Source organism: Rhinolophus hipposideros (assembly GCF_964194185.1).
Source record: "Rhinolophus hipposideros genome assembly, chromosome: 2".
Taxonomy (NCBI): domain Eukaryota; kingdom Metazoa; phylum Chordata; class Mammalia; order Chiroptera; family Rhinolophidae; genus Rhinolophus; species Rhinolophus hipposideros.
Window position 1 is genome coordinate 56,788,259 of NC_138048.1, and position 22,215 is coordinate 56,810,473.

At 36.0% G+C, this 22,215-nt stretch overlaps 1 protein-coding gene across 6 annotated transcripts in view; it reads right to left on the bottom strand.

Annotated features, from left to right (window-relative positions):
• IL1RAP (interleukin 1 receptor accessory protein) overlaps positions 1–22,215 on the bottom strand; it is a 133,209-nt gene that overhangs the window by 2,677 nt on the left and 108,317 nt on the right. For 2 of the 6 annotated variants that reach the window (XM_081067230.1, XM_081067231.1), the window contains 4 exons: positions 20,681–20,829; positions 14,399–14,548; positions 12,950–13,093; positions 2,137–2,962 (listed from right to left, as the gene is read on the bottom strand). In XM_081067230.1, the coding sequence (XP_080923356.1) occupies positions 2,244–2,962; positions 12,950–13,093; positions 14,399–14,548; positions 20,681–20,829 (1,162 nt within the window). In that variant the 3' untranslated portion in view covers positions 2,137–2,243. Of the gene's footprint in view, positions 1–2,015; positions 2,100–2,136; positions 2,963–6,710; positions 10,100–12,949; positions 13,094–14,398; positions 14,549–20,680; positions 20,830–22,215 lie in introns of those variants that run through there. The other 4 variants (XM_081067233.1, XM_081067232.1, XR_013994506.1 and 1 more) reach the window with 3 other exon arrangements.

Below are 22,215 nucleotides of genomic sequence, written 5' to 3' on the forward strand. Positions count from 1 at the left end.
CTTTTACAAAACTATTTAATTGGGTGGGACACTGCTAATAAGGAATAAGACTGATTATGGGGAAAAATATTATCTTCCTTCTTAGGATATGGAGTGACTTTTATTACCCACAATTAACAGATTTGGAGAGAGTCTGCTATCTATTTTCCATATGAAGATCCTTGAACATACATCAAGGATCAACTAATCTTTTTCAGAAGTAATGCAACATAGAACATGGGCTGTGCTCAATAATTTTTTGCTGGACATTCAGGTAGGATGGCCTGTCATTTCCTCATTAGAAGTTCCATGATGAGTTGCATTTACTCTGTGGGGTCCTTATTTTTCCTCATCTTTGTGTTTCAACAGGTAAAAAATATAATAATTTCTTGTTTCAACAGAGAAGGGATCTTTTGCTTTTCTCTGCAAGAGGAGTAGTGTGATAAAACTTCTGGTTTATTTCTCCACCCCTCATTCACCATAAGTGACTAAGAGAGGCTGACACATATTGGGCCATAGTTCAGGAGCAGCCCTGACTAATACATTGACAGTCCATGTCTGGTATAGCCTTTTGCTCTTTTTATTCTGCTCCTGTTCAAGGGTAGTAGATTGTGCTTCTAATTTTCTTGCAGTCAACCCACAGAGTAGATAGAAGGCACATTATCATCCATCTTTTTCTCCTCTGATGGAGTGTTAGGTCAGATCAGCCCTATTCTGAGAGTTCAGATATTTTCAATTCAGGGAGGGAATAAACATCTCCCATTATGTCCTTAGGCCAAAAGGACATAGAAGATATTGTTAGGGACACTTGAATATCTATGTGTACTTATTTTTTGGGAGGTGAATATCTTAGTTCTGAAACTGCAAACTAGTGGCCCACAGACTGAATGTGTACTCGTGTATTTTGATTGGTTCTTTGATTTTTTTCCTTTTCTTTTAAATTTGCACCATCCCATAATTGAGAGATTACATAAAAATCTGAATCTTTTTGATTCACCTTAAAAACGGAACAATCTGCCAACAGTGAGAGTTAACGCTGGGGCTAAATCAGTGACAACAATCCAGATGGAGCTTAAGTAGAGGTTGCTCCCTTTTGAAGAAATAAATTACTCTTCAATTACCTACAAATCCAGTAATCTCCATTAACTCCCTGACAGGGTGATCAAATGTTGTGTGCCTCTTATGATGATGTTTAAATATTTAAAGAAGCACGTATCTGAACCTATGTCCCTATACACATGGGTCTTAAATGGAGAACCTTATATCTGGCCCTTTTTTTTCTTTTTCTTTCTTTTTTTTAACCTTCTAATCCCTGTAGGCACTTGAATTCACTATCCCTTCTCAGAATACTGAGTAGGAAGAAGGGATTCATGCACCAAACTCTACAGCAAACCCCTAACAATACTAAACTTTTCAGCTGTCAGTTCTAAAAAAACATAGATTTTTTGCGTAAACTTCTATTTCATTTGAAATATTTTCTCCACTTTCTTTTGGTCCTTTCCCTTATCTCTCCTAATATCCATTAGAAAGGAAATGAAGATGCATCTCAGCTTTCCCAGTACCTAAACCAAATCTTGATTTCCTAAAATGGAATACTCTTCAGATATAAATTTGAAAGCCATGAAAGTAGAGAGGGAAGAGAGAGGGGTAAACATTTGTTAGTACAAATGAAATCACATAAAAATATAACTTTATTGATGCTAACAACTTTAGGCAGTTTAGAGAACACTAGTTTACAGTGAGACTGAGAACACCACGTATCCCTGTGTGGGTGTGTTTGGTTCTTCCAGGGAAAATATGCTGTAGGTTTTCTGTTGAGCTTAGTTCTACAGCTTTCACTGAAAACAACTCCTTTCCATAATGTTCCCTTGAGATATATACATACCCTGTAAGTCTCATAGCCCAACTACACCTGACTAACTCATAACTTGAGGTTTATCAACAAACTCAAAGGAAACACATTTAAATTCTTTGTTCAGTTTTAAACCATTGGGTGAGATAGAGGATCAGACTTTAGGCAACTTTCACATACTGACCTTCTAGGGGCCAAGAAGAGTGTGCTCTTCTGAGGCCATTAGAGGCAATAATTCTGGATGCAGGTCCTTCGGATCTTTTGTCTCCTAGAAATATAAATAGTTTTTAAAAATCAATAAAGGAGACACAATATGCTAGTCCATTAGATGATAAAAATGTCAGTTATTCCCATAGGTTCGTGACACAAAGAGGGCTGGTACAGATAGCAGTCACCTCCCACCACACAGTTATTATAGGATATAAAAGTCATTGTTATTGGATAAATCCGTGAAATGGTGAAGAGCAAGGGCTGAGATCTGGGGAGCAGGGGTTTCCAATCTGGTGCCATTTTGTATCCATTGAGTTTCTGACTCTTGGGGAACAAGCTTACAGAGGTGTGTCTCCCACTGGGGCTGTGTATGGATCTCTGCCCGGCTCTTGCTCCTAAGGTGACTCTCTCCTTCACAGTAGGTGACACAGCAGCGACAGGCTGCAGAGGGCTTCCCTCTATGCTTGGAAATCGTGCCTGGACCTGGAGAGGCACCTGCAGCCCTCCCCGAACTCTGGAGTTCTGGGGGCTCTTTCAAGCGACTTCTCCTCCTTTGAACATGGTCCAGACTGATGTCAGATTGGGAAGAACAGCTCTCATTCCAGCCAGAGCTGGCACTCAGACTTCTCAGGGGAAGAGCCAACCGCAAGGCCTTCCAGAATTTAGAGCCAGAATGTTTGGACTTTTCTCCCTTCCAGCTCACAAATGACACAGACTCCTTTAGCTGCAGGATGCCGGGGTGTGGATGCTCGAGGGGACGATACTCAACCACAATGAGCTTGGTAGCAATGGAGTTCTGGCACATGACACCCAGTTTAAATTCCAGCATGCTGATGCTCTTTTCTGTCACATAGTCTGGGCTCAGGACAACAATCATCCTTCGGCTCCTCTGAATGAAGTCAAACACTGCTTCCACTGTATCTACAGGAAAATGGAAAGATAGGACAATGCCTAGTGAAAACATATAAGTTCCAGCTTATCATTGTGATTCCTACAAAGGACAGGCAGTGAGTAAACGCTTGAGAATATAGGATCTCATTGTCAAATAATCTACCCAGTTAAGGAATCTCATCTATACCACTAGTACCAAGGGTTGCTAAGTGTCTGCTACTATCAAAGATGAGAAATTAACCACCTTCAAAAGCACCTAATTTAGTTCTGTTGGTAAATTATTTGTTGGTTTGAAATATTTTTCCTTACTCCTTTTTATAGTGATCCTAGATCTGATATCCTCAACTATTTGAAATATTTTGCAACCATTGTGATCTCACTGTTTTTTTCTCATATCTAGGTTAAACAACTTTTATCTTATTCCCCATATGACATGGTATCAAATCTCTTCCCCACTTTTATTATTTTCTTCTGAATAATATTCAGTTTATGTAAGTGTTTCTTAAGAGTTGTATCTTGAACAGGGCTGAACACAATGCACCAGACATAGTCTGATCAGCAAATACCAATATGGAATTACCGTCTTCTAAGATCCATATAGCTACATGTCTTGATACTTAAAAAAGTTTTTGGATACATCAGACAATTCATAGTATTGACCAAAATTCCTTTGTGTGTGTGTGTGTGTGTGTGTGTGTGTGTGTGTGTGTGTGTGTGAATATATGGTCTAAAAATCAATTAAAGGGGCAACAACATTGACAACGGATAAGAATCAATCAGTTAAGACTTCTGGCAAAGCATTCAATTCTAATAATTAACTGAAGTGCATTTGGACCGTTCTGAATGGGAAAGATCTTGAGTTAAATGCAGTTGCATAACTCACTGTTCACTCTAAGTGCTTAATGAACAATGTTATTTTCTAAAGGAAAAGACTTGCAAATATATGAACCACAGCCCTTGACAGCTATGAAAACAGGTGCTGCAGACATATCATGAGGTTGAGTACCAATTCTTGGAGGGTCGGGGGTGAAATAATGGCTTAGAGACGTTTCAGCCTGTGAAGACAAGCTGAAAGTCTGCAGGGAAATTGATCATTACAGATTTGACAGGGAATGAAGGAGCTGTGGACCAGATTAGTTCTTTCCAATTAGTGAATTTAACATGAATTTGAAGGAAAATTAGAAGAGACATGGGCTCAATTTTTAAGAACCTGTGAAGGGTTTTATCAAATGTGAAGAGTGTTTTAGAGAATTGTCTCAATCTTAAAATATAAATCTAAATTTTCACTTATTATCAAAGCCTGTGTGTGTGTGCATGCATGCATGTTTTATAAATTGCTGTGTTCTGTCTAGTACTGCCCAAAATCTTATGTAGCTGCCTTTCATAAACCTGAGAATGTGAGAGTAGGAAGCCTACTGCTTTTCCTGTCTCATGATACATATGATAAACACTTAAAATAACATGGATAGTTTTTCATCAAAAGGAACTTGTGCACTCAGAGTGTGTGTGTGTATGTGTGTTTTACTTCAAAATAGCCACATTAGGAAAATGCACATCCTGTTCAATGGGGTTACCACTATTAAAAATAAAGTTTTATCCTAGATCCTCTAACAAAGAGCCTGTGGCTTTTTAAATTTTCACTTACTAGTACCCCATCCAGAAAGTGTAGGATTTGCATTTGAAAGAGGGCAATGCTAAAGAAACAGATATGAATGGTGAAATTCTCTGACAGGGGATGGTCTATTTATACTTAGAAATCTTCACAGAGTACTTTGAAAGAAGCTGTGCTCTTTATGGCACATATAGCTTACATAGTGTCAAAACTTCGTATCTGAGGATGCAAATTGTGATTTTAATGCTAAAGATTATTTGAAGAGGTTCCTTTATTCTGTCTGGCTCAAATGAGGTGTGGCTATATAGTGATGACACTAGTTTCCTTGTGTGGTACCACCTTTGTTTTGAAGTAACAATTTCTGGTCTAGAACTCCTCAATATTCCAGAATACTCCTGCCTTTATAAACCATAATTCTCTGAAATTCACCTAGAAAAAACCCCAAAAATCTAGGGCTTTGATTTTGTTCTTTGGTTAGGTTATTGGTGTGTGAAAGAGCAGCACACCACTCTCTTTCTTAAAACTTGAAGTGTAGTTAAAAAAAAAGGGGGGGTGGGAGGTTGTCATCCCATTTGGAAGATGAATCTGAATTCATATATTGGTTTTGTCATTTATCAGTCTTTATCTGTTTTTTTCTCTTAACATCTTTAAGTATGAGTTCACCTATCTATAAAACACATATGATAGCAAACATGGAGTGTTGTTAGACAAACTAGAGATACCTAAATGTAAATGTCTACCAAAACCAATATTAAAATAAAGTGTGCTGCAAACACACTAATGTTGATTGAATCTGAATCAATTCTTGATGATGATTTCAGAGAATCACCTTAATATGTAGATTTATGAGAATCATAAGTTTTAAAAGTTCTGTCTGTTCAGTTTAAGATAGATGTTGATTTAAAAAAAATTACTACTGAAACACTTAATCTCCTAGCCCATTGCTAAAGATACTTCATATTCCTTGGTAGAAACAGAGAAACAAGACAGAATAATTGCTGATTGTGTCTCTCCTATCATACTGTGAATTTACTTGTGTGAAAGACCTAGTGACATCAGTAAATGACTGAAGAAAATATCTTGAGAGTTTTAACAAGGTCAGTAATATCCAGTTAGCTGTGATGACCAAACTACTGACACTGAAACTGCTATTATTGAAAGTAATTAATCACCACTATGTTCTAGGAGGTCATTTAATATGTTTAGGGTTGGAAGCAACTTCAGACTCATCACCACTCATCCAATGCACTGAACCCATATACAAAATCTCAGGAAAATTCATCAAATCTCTGATTGTACATCTCTAGTAAAGGGGGCATAGTATCTCCAAAAAACAATGAAATACAGTATTGCTCAACTCTGCTTTAAAGTAGTTTCCGGATTGAGTAAAAATCTGTCTCCTTGTAATGTCCATCTATTGATCTTAGTCTACGTTTTGGAGATGGATTTCAAAGAGAAAAAATTTTCAGTAGGAAAATTTTTATTAATCTAACCAGTTCAGTTATAGGGACTCAATAAATATTTTTTAGTGTAAGTGAACAGAAAAGAAAAAATTAAGCATAAGGCTTCCTGTCACTGTGAATGTAATATTAAAGTATGGATTAACTCAAAAGAAAATGCATTTCCAAATATTTATCACTGATTTATTTGTGACAGAAACACATCTTTGAGTCATTCATTTATATTACCATCTATTAACTAAAAGTAAGGCATTAATTAATTGATTTCATTCTAAAGCAACTGCATTAGGGTTGCATTAAATCGTGTAAAAGGTAAGAGATTCCTGCAAGCTACCCAAGTTCCAAGTTGAACAAAAAGGAACAGGCTGTGTCTTTGTTTTAAAAGAATCTCTCTCTCTCTCTTTCTCTCTTTCTTCTTCCCTCTTCCTCCACTCTCTGCCTCTCTATTATTATCTCCCTGTCTCTCTGGCTTTCTACACACACACACACACCTGGTATACTAGAGCAAATCGTTTTACTTAAGTAACTCTTTTACTCACATGTAAAGAAAATGTTCTTGAGATGAAGTTCCCATTTTTCTCAGATTTCTCTCAGAAAGAGAAACTGAACTAGCATAAGTTATAACATTTTCACATGTATCATTCTTTTTATTCTCATTACGTATCCCCAAACATGAAAATAAAGACATGCAACACATGCACAAAATAAAATTCAAAGCTGAAAATAAGGTTTATTTTTAAAATAAACAAATTTACAAATCAAATGAAAAATGGAAAATACAAAAATTTATGAATAAAATAAAAAAGGTAATCTTAAAATATTAAAACCTATGGAAAGAAAATGGATAATTAACAAGTGGAGTGATGCTTTTATTTCCCAATACAATGGTGTGCTTGTTTATAAGAATACTAGGGACCCATCTAAGTTATAATACAGAAGAGAATTAAATAAAATTCATATGATTGTATAATTAGACATTCTATATATCATGATTGTTTGTTAACTTGTGTGCAGAAGATCCTTATATGTCTGAAACCATTAAGGTTCTTTTTTAAACTTTTGGGGCATTTTTTTTAACATTAGAGAGCAATTTCTTCCTGATTTCTAAATTATGTTTCTCCAGCTCCCTCAAATAGTCTATATGTGGCATCTTCCAGGAGATAAAACAAAGAAAAAATTCTTGAAACAAAGTTCTCTTAGAATGAGCCATATCATGTAAATTTGAGATGCTTTAGATTTTAGCATTTGGAAGAAAACAGTTCCAAAGACAAGAATATAAATAGGGGGGAAAAATCAGGAAGTTTCTAGGGGCACCCCACAGCATTTGGGATAAATATGGAATCCAAAAGTGCAAAAAGAATGCAGTAGTGGCATAAAAATGGCTCCTTAGTGATGGGACTCTCCCCCAGTTACCTAAAGCTAATGCAAGAATTGATATACAACGCTTATTTGGAGTCAGGTCTCCTCTGGACTTGTGAGTGAAGGATTATTAGGAGTTATTGTGCTTTGTAACAAGGAACATCATTAACAAGGCCAAAAAAAAAAAAATAACATCCAAGAATGACTCCCTAGCACAGTTTTATGGTCAAGAATTCACACTTTTCTTCAATTTAAAATAATCAGTAACTCCTTGATAGAGAAATGTTTTATTGTGGTCATTAATACTGTTGAAAGACTTAAATGTAAGAGATAGTTTTAGAATTGTTTAACAGCATTCACACTACTGGATAAGAGCTTCCTTAAATTATGAATTATGGTGGTTCATAGGATACTTAAGCTTATTTCGAGGTATTTTATTTTCCTTTCCTTTATGACTCAATCGTCCAAATAGAGATTTACTTCCCCAACAGTTGAGCACTGAGATTAACACAGCTTAATTTTTAAGTGTGTGCTCAAAGCACAGTAGACGATAAATTAATGCCAGAGGACTGGCTGGCTATTGCTTAGCAGTGACCTTGGAAGCTCTGTGAACAACATATTCCACTGCACCCAGATCAACTGTAGCAGTAGTTATTTATACCAATTTAGGAAAGGCAAGTATGAACAACAGCTACTAGTCTATGATCTGTGAATTCTCAAATAATATTAATGTGTAGAAAACACTGACACAAAAGCATTATAGTAAAAACAAAATTTAAAGACTGGACAAGTGTTCCAGTGGCTTGTGCCAATGACTATTTAATGTTATATGCATGTGTGTGTGTGTATATATATATATGCATGTATGTATACATTATGCAATGTGTATATATGTGTGTATGTGTATATATACAGATATATACATAAATTAATTATGCATATATGTGTATATACACATATATAATTCATGTGTATCTATATGTAATAAATTACATATAGATACACATATATACATATAATTCATGTGGTGTGTATATACACACACACACATATATAAGACAGATATCATCACTCTGTAAACTCTGGATTTAGTTTTCACCTTTTCAAATCTTAAGAACAGTAACATTTTATTTAAAACAAGCTAAAACAAGTTACATTGACAATGACATTTCGGATGACTTGTTTGGAGTGAGTTCATTAACTGTAGCAGTGAATAAAACAGGGAAAACACTAGGGGTCCAGTTAATTCTCTTCGAATATTAATGCTAAAAGCAGCTCTCATGGTCACTGAATCTAACTTCCACACTTTACAACGGAGGAAACAGATACAAGCAAGGAGAAATCTCTTTCCTAATATTCACATTAGCAAGGATGAGATTAAAAGACAAATTGACAAACACCCTGTTCTGTGCTTTTCTCACAAGCCAGAAAATGCCCTAAAAGCACTCAGCTGTTATTTCACTCTCTATTAGCACCATTAGGAGAAGTTTCCTATCAGACTGAATCAAGTATGGAGCCACCTGTAAACTCTGAATTACTTATACAAACAAGATACAGTAGACAGAAGATGGAGTGATAAATGTGAGTTGACATATAGATACTCAGAAGTTTACTATAATAAAAACATTATGATACATTTTTCAAGTTGACAAATATGACATCAATTACCTGAGATAAAGGGTAGAGGGGGTATAGTAGGAGAAAACACAGGCAAGTCCTTTAAATAAATTAGAAGAAACACTTTCAGTAATACTGTTCTGTATCATCCTAAGTGGGTGTCCGTCTTGCTGTGATGGTGTGTCATACAGCAGAATGAGTAAAAGAACTCATTATCCTCAGCTAATATAAACTTAGACCGTGATCATATTTTTAAGGATGAATAATGATGAAAGAAAAAGAAAACTATACCTAGAAACTCATAATGACCCTGTTAATGTACGACTTATCTTTAAGGGGTCTTTCAATCCACAGCAAAGGTCTTCCCCGTAATGTTAAATTATGAGAGAGAGAGAGAGAAGAGAGAGAGAGAGAGAGAGAGAGAGAGAGAGAGAGAGAGAGAGAGAGAGAGAGAGAGAGAATAGAGACATGTAGGAACAAGGACAGAGGATGAAGGTGGCAAAATTCACGTCAACCAAGTCTTTGCCTTCAAAGAACAGTGACATCAGAGACCGGTGACAAACTGGTGGCACTATCATTCTAAATCTTAGTATTGCCTGAAGAAGCAGAACAGCCAGTCATACAGTCACCCTGAATTTATCTCTATGGCGAGGCTACCATAGAACGTTTTTCTGCCCATGAAACAATAAATTGGGTATAAAAAAGGGGGAACTCTTCCTTCCTGGAGTACCCCTGGATCTTTTTACCCCTTTCATACATTTTTCAAAGATGAATAGGAGAGACCCTGCTCGTCACTTCTAGACCACCTGGAACTTTTCTTCACTGGCATGGCCACCTGCAGCTGCTTCCAGAACCTGCCCTGTGGATACTTGGATTTCTCCCCTTTCCATTTAATGACCGTGAGCACCGTCTTAGCCCTCTTCAGCTCTTTCACCTTCGTCTGCTTCACAGCTTTGTACTGTACTAAAATGACGTTGATGTTTCCCCGAGAGGCCATGTTTTCTAGGCCAGCCTTGAGCTCCAGGAGGGCTTGGGTTCCCTGGAGCACGTAGTTGGGGCTTAGAACAACCAGGAGGCGTCTGCTTTTCTGAATGAAGCTCAAGGTCTCGTCTGTGACAACTGAGAAAGAAAACACCACGGGGATTAGTGTTGGCCAAGAACTCCCCAAAAGTATGGGGCCTGAGGAGCAAGCATAGGGAACTTAGGGGAACAGGCTGAGAATTGAGATGAAACTTTTTACCAAGAACACTTTGAACAACTTAATCCTTAGACCCATTCACACTGTTCACTAAACACCAGTCTCCTTAGGAAGAATAGAAACTATATGTACATAGTCCAACCCAAAGAGAATTCCAAACAGGCCAGAGGCCAAAACATACTACTGTGACTTTGGTCTTCAAAAACATTAGTTGGGACATCAAGGAATAAATGAGTTGTACTGAAATAAATTTCTTCATACTGGGTCGCATGTTGGGCCCAGCCAAAGCAACTCCTGAGTCCTTTCTCCCCAAAGATACCCATGTATCAACTCTCTATTGTCAATGAGCATTCAAAAAGATATACATTATAGAGTCAAAATCATAGAAGTTCATTTTTTTTTTTTGCGAACACAGGACAAGAAGAACAGGAAACTTCATTTTTGAAAGTCCCTTTCTGTTGCCACACACCTCCCGACTAGAATGGTATGACTATGTCATTGGAATAGGAACTTAAAACAAAACAAAACAAAACAAAAAAACATTTAGCCAACTGAATGGCATTTTGGCTGGCATCACATTCTCAGATCAGCTTTCTGTTCTGTTCTCTGCTCTGGAGGCTAAATTAATCCCTGGGTCTTTATCCTTAAACTCTTATTGTCACAATGAAGTCATGTGTTTTGGCAGCTGCTGGCTGATGTGTCTGCCTTTACTACCAGGCAAATGTTTTCTTCAGATTAGAAAAGAAGAGCAAGTAAAATGGAAATGCACTGTAATTTTATTCTGCTGTCAAGGGCTTTGACTAGTTCCTGTCACTAAATTCTTGGGAATAATCCATCTTCTCAAGGTTTCTTATCAAAGACCATATAATTCTTTCCCTGGGGTTCAGAAAGGAGCCCACTCCAGGGAATGCACTAATGTTGTGGAAAGCTATTTCATGGCTTATTATACTTTCCTAAGCAGTCATTTTGCCCCTTAATCTTCATAGATACAGAGGGTGTGTGTGTGTGTGTGTGTGTGTGTGTGTGTGTGTGTGTGTGTGTGTGTGTATGTGCGTGCGTGTATGTCTGCAATTAAAACAGTATGTGCAGCCTGGAGAAGAATCCAGGAGAAAGTAATTGTGTACTCCAAGCAGAGTTGCTGGAAGCTGACCCATGTGTAAGCATGGCAAGAGACCCAGAGGCAAAGAGGACCCAGTTAAGAGCAGCAGGGAAAATGAGAAAGATGACAAAGATCAACCATCAAAGCAGATGTAGTAGGGCATTATGTAGAATTCAAATTCTTCAAAGAACTATCAACCCCTAATGGAGAGTCTTGCATTGTTGTTATACTGTGTATCTTTATATACTTTCCACATAGTAGATAAATATTTGTTGAATGGCTGTATAAATGAACAACGACTGAATAAATGATTTCAGATTTTAAGTCTTAAAAGGAGTGGAATTTATTCTTTAACTATAGAATCAAGTCATCATTTCCTGGAAAAATTAACTGAAAGAGATATTCACTGTAGAACCCAAGTGAAATGGGACTTTTGGGTGATGACTGAGGAGATAAAATAAGGGATCCAGTTACTACAAAATGAGAATAAATATTTTGGTCTATTCTGTATTAGAGTTAAACTGAGATATTTTCCATTATCTCTATAATATATAAAAAACAAAACATGTGAAGTGATTAATATAAACAGGATTTTAAGGAAAGAAAATTAGTTTGTTGTGCTGAAGATTAGAGACGTCACATGCATTTCAACAGTACAAAGATTAACACTGGGTTTCGGAATGCTATTATGTATTTATAAGACAAACTCCAGTGGGCCATCATTTTGTGTATTACTGTGTCGATTGGAACAGAAGAGACATACTTTTATTTTAAAACGTTCAACAATTCAAATTTCTTTTTTTTTAACCTACTAGAATATACTGGACTTTGTAAAATTTTAAACATTATCTCAAACATGTAAGCTGATAGAAATGAAGAAACAGACCCAAGGGAAAGGAGAATTTGAGTGGTGTTGGTTTGCTAGAAAACAAAAGTGAGGGAAAGGATTAGCAAATGCCAAAGTGAAATATTCTAATTATTATCAGTGAGTAATAGAAAGAAAAATTCCATGTACTCTATCCTGTAATTCATTTTTAGTAAAATTGAGTAAACCTCAGTCTTTGTAAAAATGTTTTGTTTAAACTTAGTCTTTGTAAACAAATTTAAGGCAAATTAATGTAGATTAGCTAAACCTTCTAAAAATCTAAATGTGGTTAGACATTTATATCATTTATGCAGTGATCCCCTCGATTAGTCTAGTACCCACCTGGCCCTATACATAGTTGCTGCAGCATTATTGACTATGTTCTCTATGCTGTACTTTACATCCCTGTGACTGTTTGCTGTACACCTGAAACTAATATAAAATAATATTGAATGTCAACTGTAACTGAAAATATAAATGATTTTTTAAAATTTGAGTCAACAGGACATTTAAAGCTATGTCATTTAATAGAGCTCTGATCTACGCTGCAACTACACTTTTTTGAAATCGAGTTTTTAAAGCTTACCAGGGAAAATATTTTATACCATAAACTGCACTTGAATAGTCTATACCTTACAAAGTGGTTTCATTCCTAGAGAGTCTCTGCCTATTACATCAATGAATTGGACATTAAATGTCCAAAGATGCCAACGTAGAGTTGTGCCACGAGTCTCATCCATGATCCAAAGCAAACAATCCCTTTTGTCTTTCAGAGTAGCATCACTGGTACCCATCTTAAATACCTACTTCCCCCAGGCAGACTGTCGCGGTCAAAGATGCACAGCTTGTATCCGAATTCATTCTCCAAAACTCCACGGAGGGTCAGTAATACAAACTCTTCTTCTTCAGCATTCCTTGCATAGGATACATAAATATCATACTCCTTCCCATCTAGCAAAAGAAACACAGATCCAATATACATTAAGAAAGTTTCTCAATAGTATTGCATATTTTTCTTAAATCAAACTTCTGCAAATTAAACATTCTCATTTTTTATGTGTATGAAGTATCTGACAGATTGTAGTGTGGTTTTCTACTTATGACAGGTTTCCAGGCAAAATGACCATTTTTAAAGTGTAATTGCAAATTTTATCTGATGTATTTTCTATGCTCACCTCACTGAGTTCAATTTCTATGTTGGAGAATAAGTGAAGATTGATTCATTCAACTATGAACTAACAGAATCAGGAAGCAAATAGTTAATCATAGGTGCTGGCAATTAATACTACGCAGAAAACTTCTAGTTCCTGTCTTAGTATGTCACTCACTAATACATTAGAATTATAAATTGAGCAAAACTTTTAGAAATGGTTTAATTTATACTTTAAAATAACTATAATTAAAAACATATTTAGATTCAATAAGCCAATCTTTTACAAAGTTGCCTAATTATAAAAACTACCTCTCTTTAAAAATATAGGTTCTGTCTTTCTTCTCAGCTTACTGAATGAAAATCTTTATGGGATGGGTCTAAGAATCTGTACATTTAATTGTTTCATTCTTGTCACCAGGAAATTACATAACAGAACAATGCTTCTTAAACTTTAATGAGCACATGAATCACTCAGAAATACTGTAAAAATGTAGATTCTGATTCAGAATAAGGGTTTGGCTTACGATTCTCCTTTTAATAAGCTCCCATGTGATTCTGATGCTTCTGGTACTTGGATCAGACCTGAGTACAAAGAATATGGACCTGCACTGTCCAGTACAGCAGCTATAAGTCACAAGTGGCTATTAAGCACTGGAAATGCAGCTGGTCTGAACTAAGATATGCTATAAGTATAGAATACAATACATACTGAGCTTTGAATATTGTTAGTACCAAAAATAAGACTAAAATATCTCTATTAACTTAATATTAATTACAAGCGAAAATCATAGTATTTTGAACATTTTGAGTTAAGTAAGATCTATTACTATTAAAATTATTTTCTCTTCTCCTAATGTGACCACTAGAAAAAATTTAATTACATTGTGGTTTGCATTTTATTTCTATTTGGACAGTGCCAATATAGACTAAATGCCGTATTGAGCCAAGAAAGGAGAAAGATATACATTAGACAGGTTTTCAATAGTAAGGGTTGAAACAAAAGATAGTCTGATTACACATTCCAGTTAATTTTGATTTTATTAAGCCAACATCTTTCTAAAGATGACAGTAGAATAGATTCATATCAAATTTCCGTAACTCACCTAAAATGGTTTCATCTGTTCCAAAATGAGCCCGGTAAAATAGGACCATCTCCAGCCAGTAAACATGGTAAATGACAATGAGAATCACCACCAGCAGAACTGTGACCCCAAAACCACATGCCAGTTCCACTGTGTATCTTGGAGCTACCACTGGAGTGGACAAAAAAGAAACAATTGATTTCTACATGGTGATCAGAGCCACAATCATCTTGCAGACAGCTGGATAAGCCAAGCAACTGAGCCATCTACCTGCTCTATTTGTGAACAAGCAGAGGTAGTATGGTAAGAGTCAGGCACTATATTTTAATACTAAAGTGTGTAATAGTTAGCTTTTTGTTTCCAGGAACTGGCATAGAAGGCGTTTTTAACTATTAGATGATTTGATAGACTTTGATGATATACAAATTAAAACAGAATCTTAGCATTGGGGAGGATTTAGAAGGTCATCTAATTCAATTTACTATCTGCTACCTGAATATAATCAAAAATATTTTTGGAAAGTGTATTTCCATCTTCTGTTTGTCCATTTCTTGGCATAGAATCCTTATTACTACCTGGATCGGCCCACAATATTGTAGAGTTTTAATATTAGAGCAGTTAAATTAAGCAAAAATCTCAATGTGTTTCCTTCCATTAGTCTGAATTTCATCCTCTTGTCCAGAAACACATGGAAGAAATTGAATTCCTTTTCCTCTATATTTGGAAGTAGGCCTCAAAAATCTTATTTTCATCAAGCAGAAACAGAGGGCATTCACCAAATGCTGAGTGTGCTTGGCTCTGAAAGGATCTTTTAGGTCTACAGTTCTAGGATATACATTCCAAAGACTGACTTGCAATATCCAGGTATGGACAGATTTTATTTTATAGCACTATGTTTACAAGCTTGCTTCTCCACTCTCTCTCATTCCCCACTAAAATACATATTTACAGTCTTCTAGGTAGAGACTATGTCTTCTGCATCCATCTTACACCTAGGATCTGAATGAGCATCTCCAGATATAATATTGTATGTTTCTGGGGTATTTATATAAATATATATATATATATATATATAATATACATAATTATATATATTATATATACATATATATGCATATATGTACATATATACATACATATGTATATATAATATATATAATATATACATATATATATATTCACTACACTATGTATGAGCAACTTCATATGGCTGCTTTACTAGCTTGTGATAATAAAGCTTAAGAATTTGAAAAATGAACAGAATATTTACCACATCTAAAGCAGGAGTGGCTTAAATTATGTATTAATTGATTTGACAATTACCTCTCAACATCTACTATTTGCCAGAAGCTGCTGGGGTTATAATGGTGGATAAGACAAAAAGGGTCTTTATCCTCTTAGGGCTAATATTCTAATGCAGGAACATAAATAAAGAAATGAATAAGATCCTAAATAAGATACATACAAATAAAACCACACCAAAGGATATCATAATAATAATTTTCAGAGAATGATCAGTACTATAAAGGAAATAAACCAGGGTAATGTGATGGAAGTGATTGAGGGATGGGGTTGGGGTAGGAGAGGTATTTTAGTAGGATAATGAGAAAAGGCTTCTTTGAGCACTTGAGCATTGTAGGTGGTTGAGTGTTTGCTGAGACAAGGCAAAGGAGACTTTTGTTCAAAGCTGGGATTATTGAGGCTCCCTGACTCCAAAGTCCAGATCTTTGTACAACACTACCATGAAGTTCAATTAATGATCGTAACTGGGGGAAACACTCCTTTTAAAATGGGTATCTATCTTAAGGGGAAAATGGTAAGCAGCCTGAAGCTGAGCTTGAAGGTCTCTAATTAAGGGCAAATCATAGAGTTTCGAGTTCATTATCCTAAACTCAGGATACATACGAATCCTGTTACAAATATAGTCTGAGACTCACCAGTGCAGAATTATTATCAGGTAGTTTTGAACTCGTTCCATGAGTAATGGTGCTTTAAGAAAACTCCATCATAGAATGCTATAAGCTATGTCTGCAATTTGTTGAGAATATACTAAGTTCAGTTTGGGTAGTTAGCATGAAAATTTCTGTTTCTTTGGTAATTTTGAGTACAAATTAACAGTACACTGGGATGATTTACACTGTCATCTTCATTATTTGCTCAGTTATTTTGGCTCCCTCTGGGTAGACATTTTGTAATAGGGAGGAAAAACAAGAGATCAATGGACCCACTTACCTGAAATGGATTTTTAAAAATATCAATAGACATTTCTCTAAAAAGGACATACAGAAGGCAAGAAGACATATGAAGAAATGCTCAACCTCACTAACCATCAGAGAAATGCAAATAAAAACCACAATGAGATACCACCTCACTCCAGTCAAAATGGCTATTATCAATAAATCAACAAACAACAAATGCTGGCGCGGATGTGGAGAAAAGGGAACGCTAGTGCACTGTTGGTGGGACTGCAGATTAGTGCAGCCACTATGGAAAACAGTATGGAGGTATCTCAGGAATCTGAAAATGGAACTACCCTATGATCCAGTAATTCCACTCCTAGGCATCTACCCGGAGAAATCCAAAACTCCAATTCAAAAATCTGTATGCACTCCTATGTTTATTGCAGCACTTTACACAATAGCCAAGATATGGAAACAACCAAAATGCCCATCGGTAGATGACTGGATTAAGAAGCTGTGGTACATTTATACAATGGAGTATTACGCAGCCATAAAGAAGAAAGAAATCTTATCATTTGCAGCAACATGGATGGATCTAGAGAACATTATGTTAAGTGAAATAAGTCAGAAAGAGAAAGACAAGTACCATATGATCTCACTTATATATGGAATCTAAAGAAAAGACTATGTGAATGAACTAATCAGAGACAGTTTTGGGGACGCAGAGAAAAAACCGAGAGTGGTTAGATGGGTGTGTGGGAGGGGGTTGGGGATAAGGGGAAAGGTGAAGGGATTTGGAAGCAGCTGGTAACCACAAGATGGCCTCAGGGTTTTTTTTTTGAAAATTAATTTGGGGAAGGTATTCTATAATGTTGTAAAGATTTTGTTGGGTATCCGATGGACATGCGTCCTATTTGGGAGACCACCTCAGGGATACTGTGGATACCTGATCATGGCATTGTACATCAGAAGCTAAACATTAATGAATGCCAACTATAATTTTATATATATAATATGATGGTTCAGTGTGAGGTCGGAGGGATAGTGGATGGGGGGAGGGGGGTTCACAGTATGAGGGATATAAATGATGAACGTCTAAGTATTACCTTGTTTTGTACACCTGAAACTAATAAATAAATTAATTAATTAAAAAAAATAAAAAAAAATAAAAATATCAATAGATACCTTGCTTAATGATCAAGAGATCAATGACTCTCATAAATTTTCCTCTGTTACGTTCATTTCATTACCGCCTATTTTATTTCTAGTGGGGCTTAAATTTTGTTTTGTGTCATATAATTACCTGTGTTATATTTACAGATTGTATTTTCTGGGGCCATCTTGATGATATCAAGAAGTTCTTAATGTTTTTTAACTAACTGAACAGTTAAGATAAATAATCTACAAACCTAAATTTCTAAGTGGCTTAAATCACATGCAGGGCATGCTCTAAAAAAGCTTTCATATAAAGCTTTGCTGGCTTACAAGTTATATGTATGCATGTGTATATATATATAACTTACCTGCCCCCACATTTTGTTCTTCATTCAGCCCACATTTTCTGTCTGCCCCAGCTGGGATGTCTCATGTTTTGGCAGAAAGATTTTACTTTGATGCAATCTCAGACCAAAGGGTTTCCAATCAGAAAGGGGTGATGCAATTTGATCAGATTGGACTCCTAAACTGCTTCTCTCTTTGATCTCACTGATAATCTGTTTCAGGATGGAGCCAAATTTAACCATTTGCTCTGCTCCCTGAATCAGAATCCCCTCCATCCCTGTTATGATCCAATAGTGATAAATGGCTCTAAAGCCCACATTTCCAGCTAACTACCCTTGGTGAAACCAGTTCACTACCTTAACTCTACCTGGTCTTTTTCCCTGTTTCAAGTTATTTTTTCCTGTTTCAAGTTATGCGGTATGGTCTACTCACATGTTTCTCCTTGGAAACCTAAGTTATTCTCTTCATTTTCATTATTCCAGCTGGGGCCTTGCTATTTGTTGATTCTCTCAACCAAAACACTAGTTGCTTGGACTTCCAAGTATTCCCTGCCTATTCTTTGCTAATTTGCTGGGACTTCTTGATGATTTTTGCAACTGTGGTGATGACCATTTTCCTGAATTGCAAAGAGAATGCTTTATTTAAAATGATAATAACCCAGAAACCTGTGACTGAATTGCCCTACAGACCTGATTTGTGTGGCTATCATAGTGGGTTAAACCTTGTGCATTTTTGGACCTCAGCTTCTTGTCCCAGAGGAGAAATGCATACTGGAGTAGCCTTCCCTCCATGATATCTAAAATAACGGTTTTTCAGAGTTGGGTAACTGATAGTGCAGGAGTGTGATCTGCACAAAAAAGGTAAGCCCCACTATCACACAGGCTTATTGCCTGAAGGCACTTTGGAGACTGCTACAGAGAAAGGGGAAAACTGTAATTTCCATAGTCACACTGAGCTAAGCAGACAGTATTCAGAGTTGAGAACTGCTGAACTTACAGGCTTAGGTACTGAAGAAAAGAAAAATGTGTAGAAAAGGACCTCTATAAATATGCAAGTTTGGAAAAATACAAAGCTTTGCATATTAAGGATGACACTTCACAAGATCAGGCAAAGAATAGCTAGCTAGCAGTGAAGAAAAAAAAATGACCAGGGAGGAAACACCTACAAGAGCGCTGGGAACTGAACAATTCTTGGAGTACATGCAGGATTGGGAAACACTTGAGTTAAAATCACTCAGAGTGAAGAAATTTAGTTCCTCAAGTATTAAGTAGAAACCCCAGTTGGGCTATGTCTAAAAAATAGGTCCAATCTGGCCTTGGAGAAAAAGCTATTTTAGACCTACTCTAGCAAGGATAAGTAAGATGCTTCAAAACAAAAAAAGCAAGCTGTTGTGTAAGTAAATTAACTACTTGCCAGAACAAAAGTTAACACTCACAAAATTCATACACTCAATGATGCAACATCCATGATGTCCAACATAAAATTAAAAATCTAGACAGATGAAAAAGCAAAAAAAAAGACCCATAATCAGAAGAAAAGTTAGCCAATAAAAACAGGATTAGAATTAAAGGTTTAAATCTCATTGCAAAATGTGACAGGTATGAATTAACTTTTTTTATTTTTTATTTTTTTTACTTTTGGTATAAATATTATAAGCTCCATCTAACACAAGGATCCAGGATAACGCTGAATGACTTGACTGTATGTGTGATAAATCATCATTATCTTTCTCCAGATCATTGAAAAACATTCTTGAATTGGTGTCTGGGATTAGGTGTCTGGGGTTCTGTGCTCAGTGAGAGAACCAAACAGAATTTTAGACATAGTCTGTTTCAGGAGCCACAGCTCACACAAGAAAGCTTTATAATTTTTATTTATTGTAGAAAAATATAGTAATATCAACATAGAAATCATTGTCTATCATTTTAAGTCATAGTTTAAATAATTTTTGTTTCAGCAATTATGGCTAGTAGTATATTATAAACCTGCTTAAATATTGATACACAGTGTTGAACATGAGCATTTTAAAATTATATTTTTTGAGAATTAATATTTTATATATTACTGTTTGCATACAATTAGATGGTTGCTAATTTATAATGTTTCATTCTTATAGATAATGCTTCTAAGAATATTTATCTATAATTCCCTTTCTGTTAATAATTCTGTACATAATTTTCTTTCTGTTATTTATTCAGGAAAAATTTTGAAAATATTGTCATATGGTATGAACATTTTTATGACTCTTGAACTCTTCCAGCAATGATTACTAAAAGGGTCTTTATGATTCACCAACAATATGTGTGACTCTACCTGTTTTATTATACCTTTGGTACCTTTAAATGTTGTCTTTATTTTTCACGACGGTGTAGATATGAAATTATGCCTCATTATCATAATCACATTTTTTAGCCACATTTAGGCACTAAGTTACTAAAACTATTTTGACTATCTTTACATAGATGGAAACTTTCTCTCCAGATTTTTCATGCAACTTTGAGTCATGACTATGTGGTAGATGTGCTAAGTGCGGGAGCTCTTGTCTCAATCTCTCCTTTTTTCCTTAGTCACCACAGCCGTTACACTGGAGTTCACAGATTCGTCCGCTGAGTGCACCCGTTACCTTTCTGTTTCACCTTGGCTGGCTTCTCAACCTCCCCTTTGGCATTTCTAGCATGACAGACATAGTTGCGCTTGAGATCCTCTGCAGTAACTTTCTTGATGCTCAGAATCTGAATTCTTGTTTCATCTTCTGTTTTAGTCTGTCTGACACTAGAAACAGGGGAAAGAAAATCAGAGCATTAGTGAGACTCAAGGACCATGTGCTACGTGCGAATCGGGAAGCAGACAACCAGAGAGCCCCTAGGTGAGGGCAGATGCAATGTCCACAGTGCCAATTGCCTTGTGATCCAATGGTTACATAAGGAGAATAGCTTCTAGATTCCAATATTATTCTTTACCATCTATACTATACACAAGGATGATACCTAGACAAATCTCAGTGTTGGCATTATACTATAGATATAGATCTCTCTTCAAAGCAAAATGTCTCCTTCCCTCAAACTTCTGAGGCAGAATGCTCTGTTGGTTTAGAGAAAAGTTTCTGCTGCCAGATCCATTTGGGTTTTGATTCAGGCTTTGCCACTTACAGGCTATATATTCTTTGGGCACAGTAACTAACCTTTCCATGTCTTCAGATACTCCTTTGATAAAGATGAAAGTAGCAATGCCTGCACAGTGCATTACATGTATTAAGTTACTCAAGAATTCTGAAAATAGAATATGTTAATGCATAAATATTAGAACAATGCTTAATAAATATTTATATTGGCTATTATAATTATCTCACAGTAATAATTGATGCATTTCAGGGATTCCCAAAGATTGGATTTTGAACACAGGTAGATTATTGCAGTCATAATTCTGAAATCTCACAGTTAAATCCTAAGATAAAGAAGAAACTTCTCAGAGCAAGTAAACTTTGTGAAATTAAATATATGTAAATTTCAGGAAGTCAGAGATAAAGTTCTTTGGATCTGAGATCCAGATTTAAAATCCCTTCAAACTACTTTGCTAAAAAGGGGAACAAAAACATATATCTCCTACAGCAGACTGATCCAGTTTCTCCTTGTGATGAGGCTTACTGTCTATCAGTCATGAGAACTTGGTTAAGGGCTGCAGCCTAAGCCTAACTGTACTGCTCAACTGTGAACAGTGACTTGTATTTCAATTGCTTCAAGGAGAAACACCATGACTTTTCATTATTATCCTTCATTTTTACTATGAGAATAGGAAGCACAGTCTTCAGAATTCCTGAAATGATCAATAACTCCCTCTGTGTCTCCAGCCATATCTTTCAACGATTTCTTCTTAAAAAGGCGCCGATTTCAGGAAGCTCCCTCTGTACCTTTAAATATGTTCTGCTTCTCAAACCTCCAGACCTTTGCACATGATGTTCCTTTTACCAGGAACATTCTTTCGATTTTTCCCTCCCTTCCTTCCTTCCTTCCTTCCTTCCTTCCTTCCTTCCTTCCTTCCTTCCTTCCTTCCTTCCTTCCTTCCTTCCTTCCTTCCTTCCTTCCTTCTTTTTTTTAATTATTAATAGTTTCAGGTGTACAAAACAATGTACTACTTAGATATTTACATCCCTCACAAAGT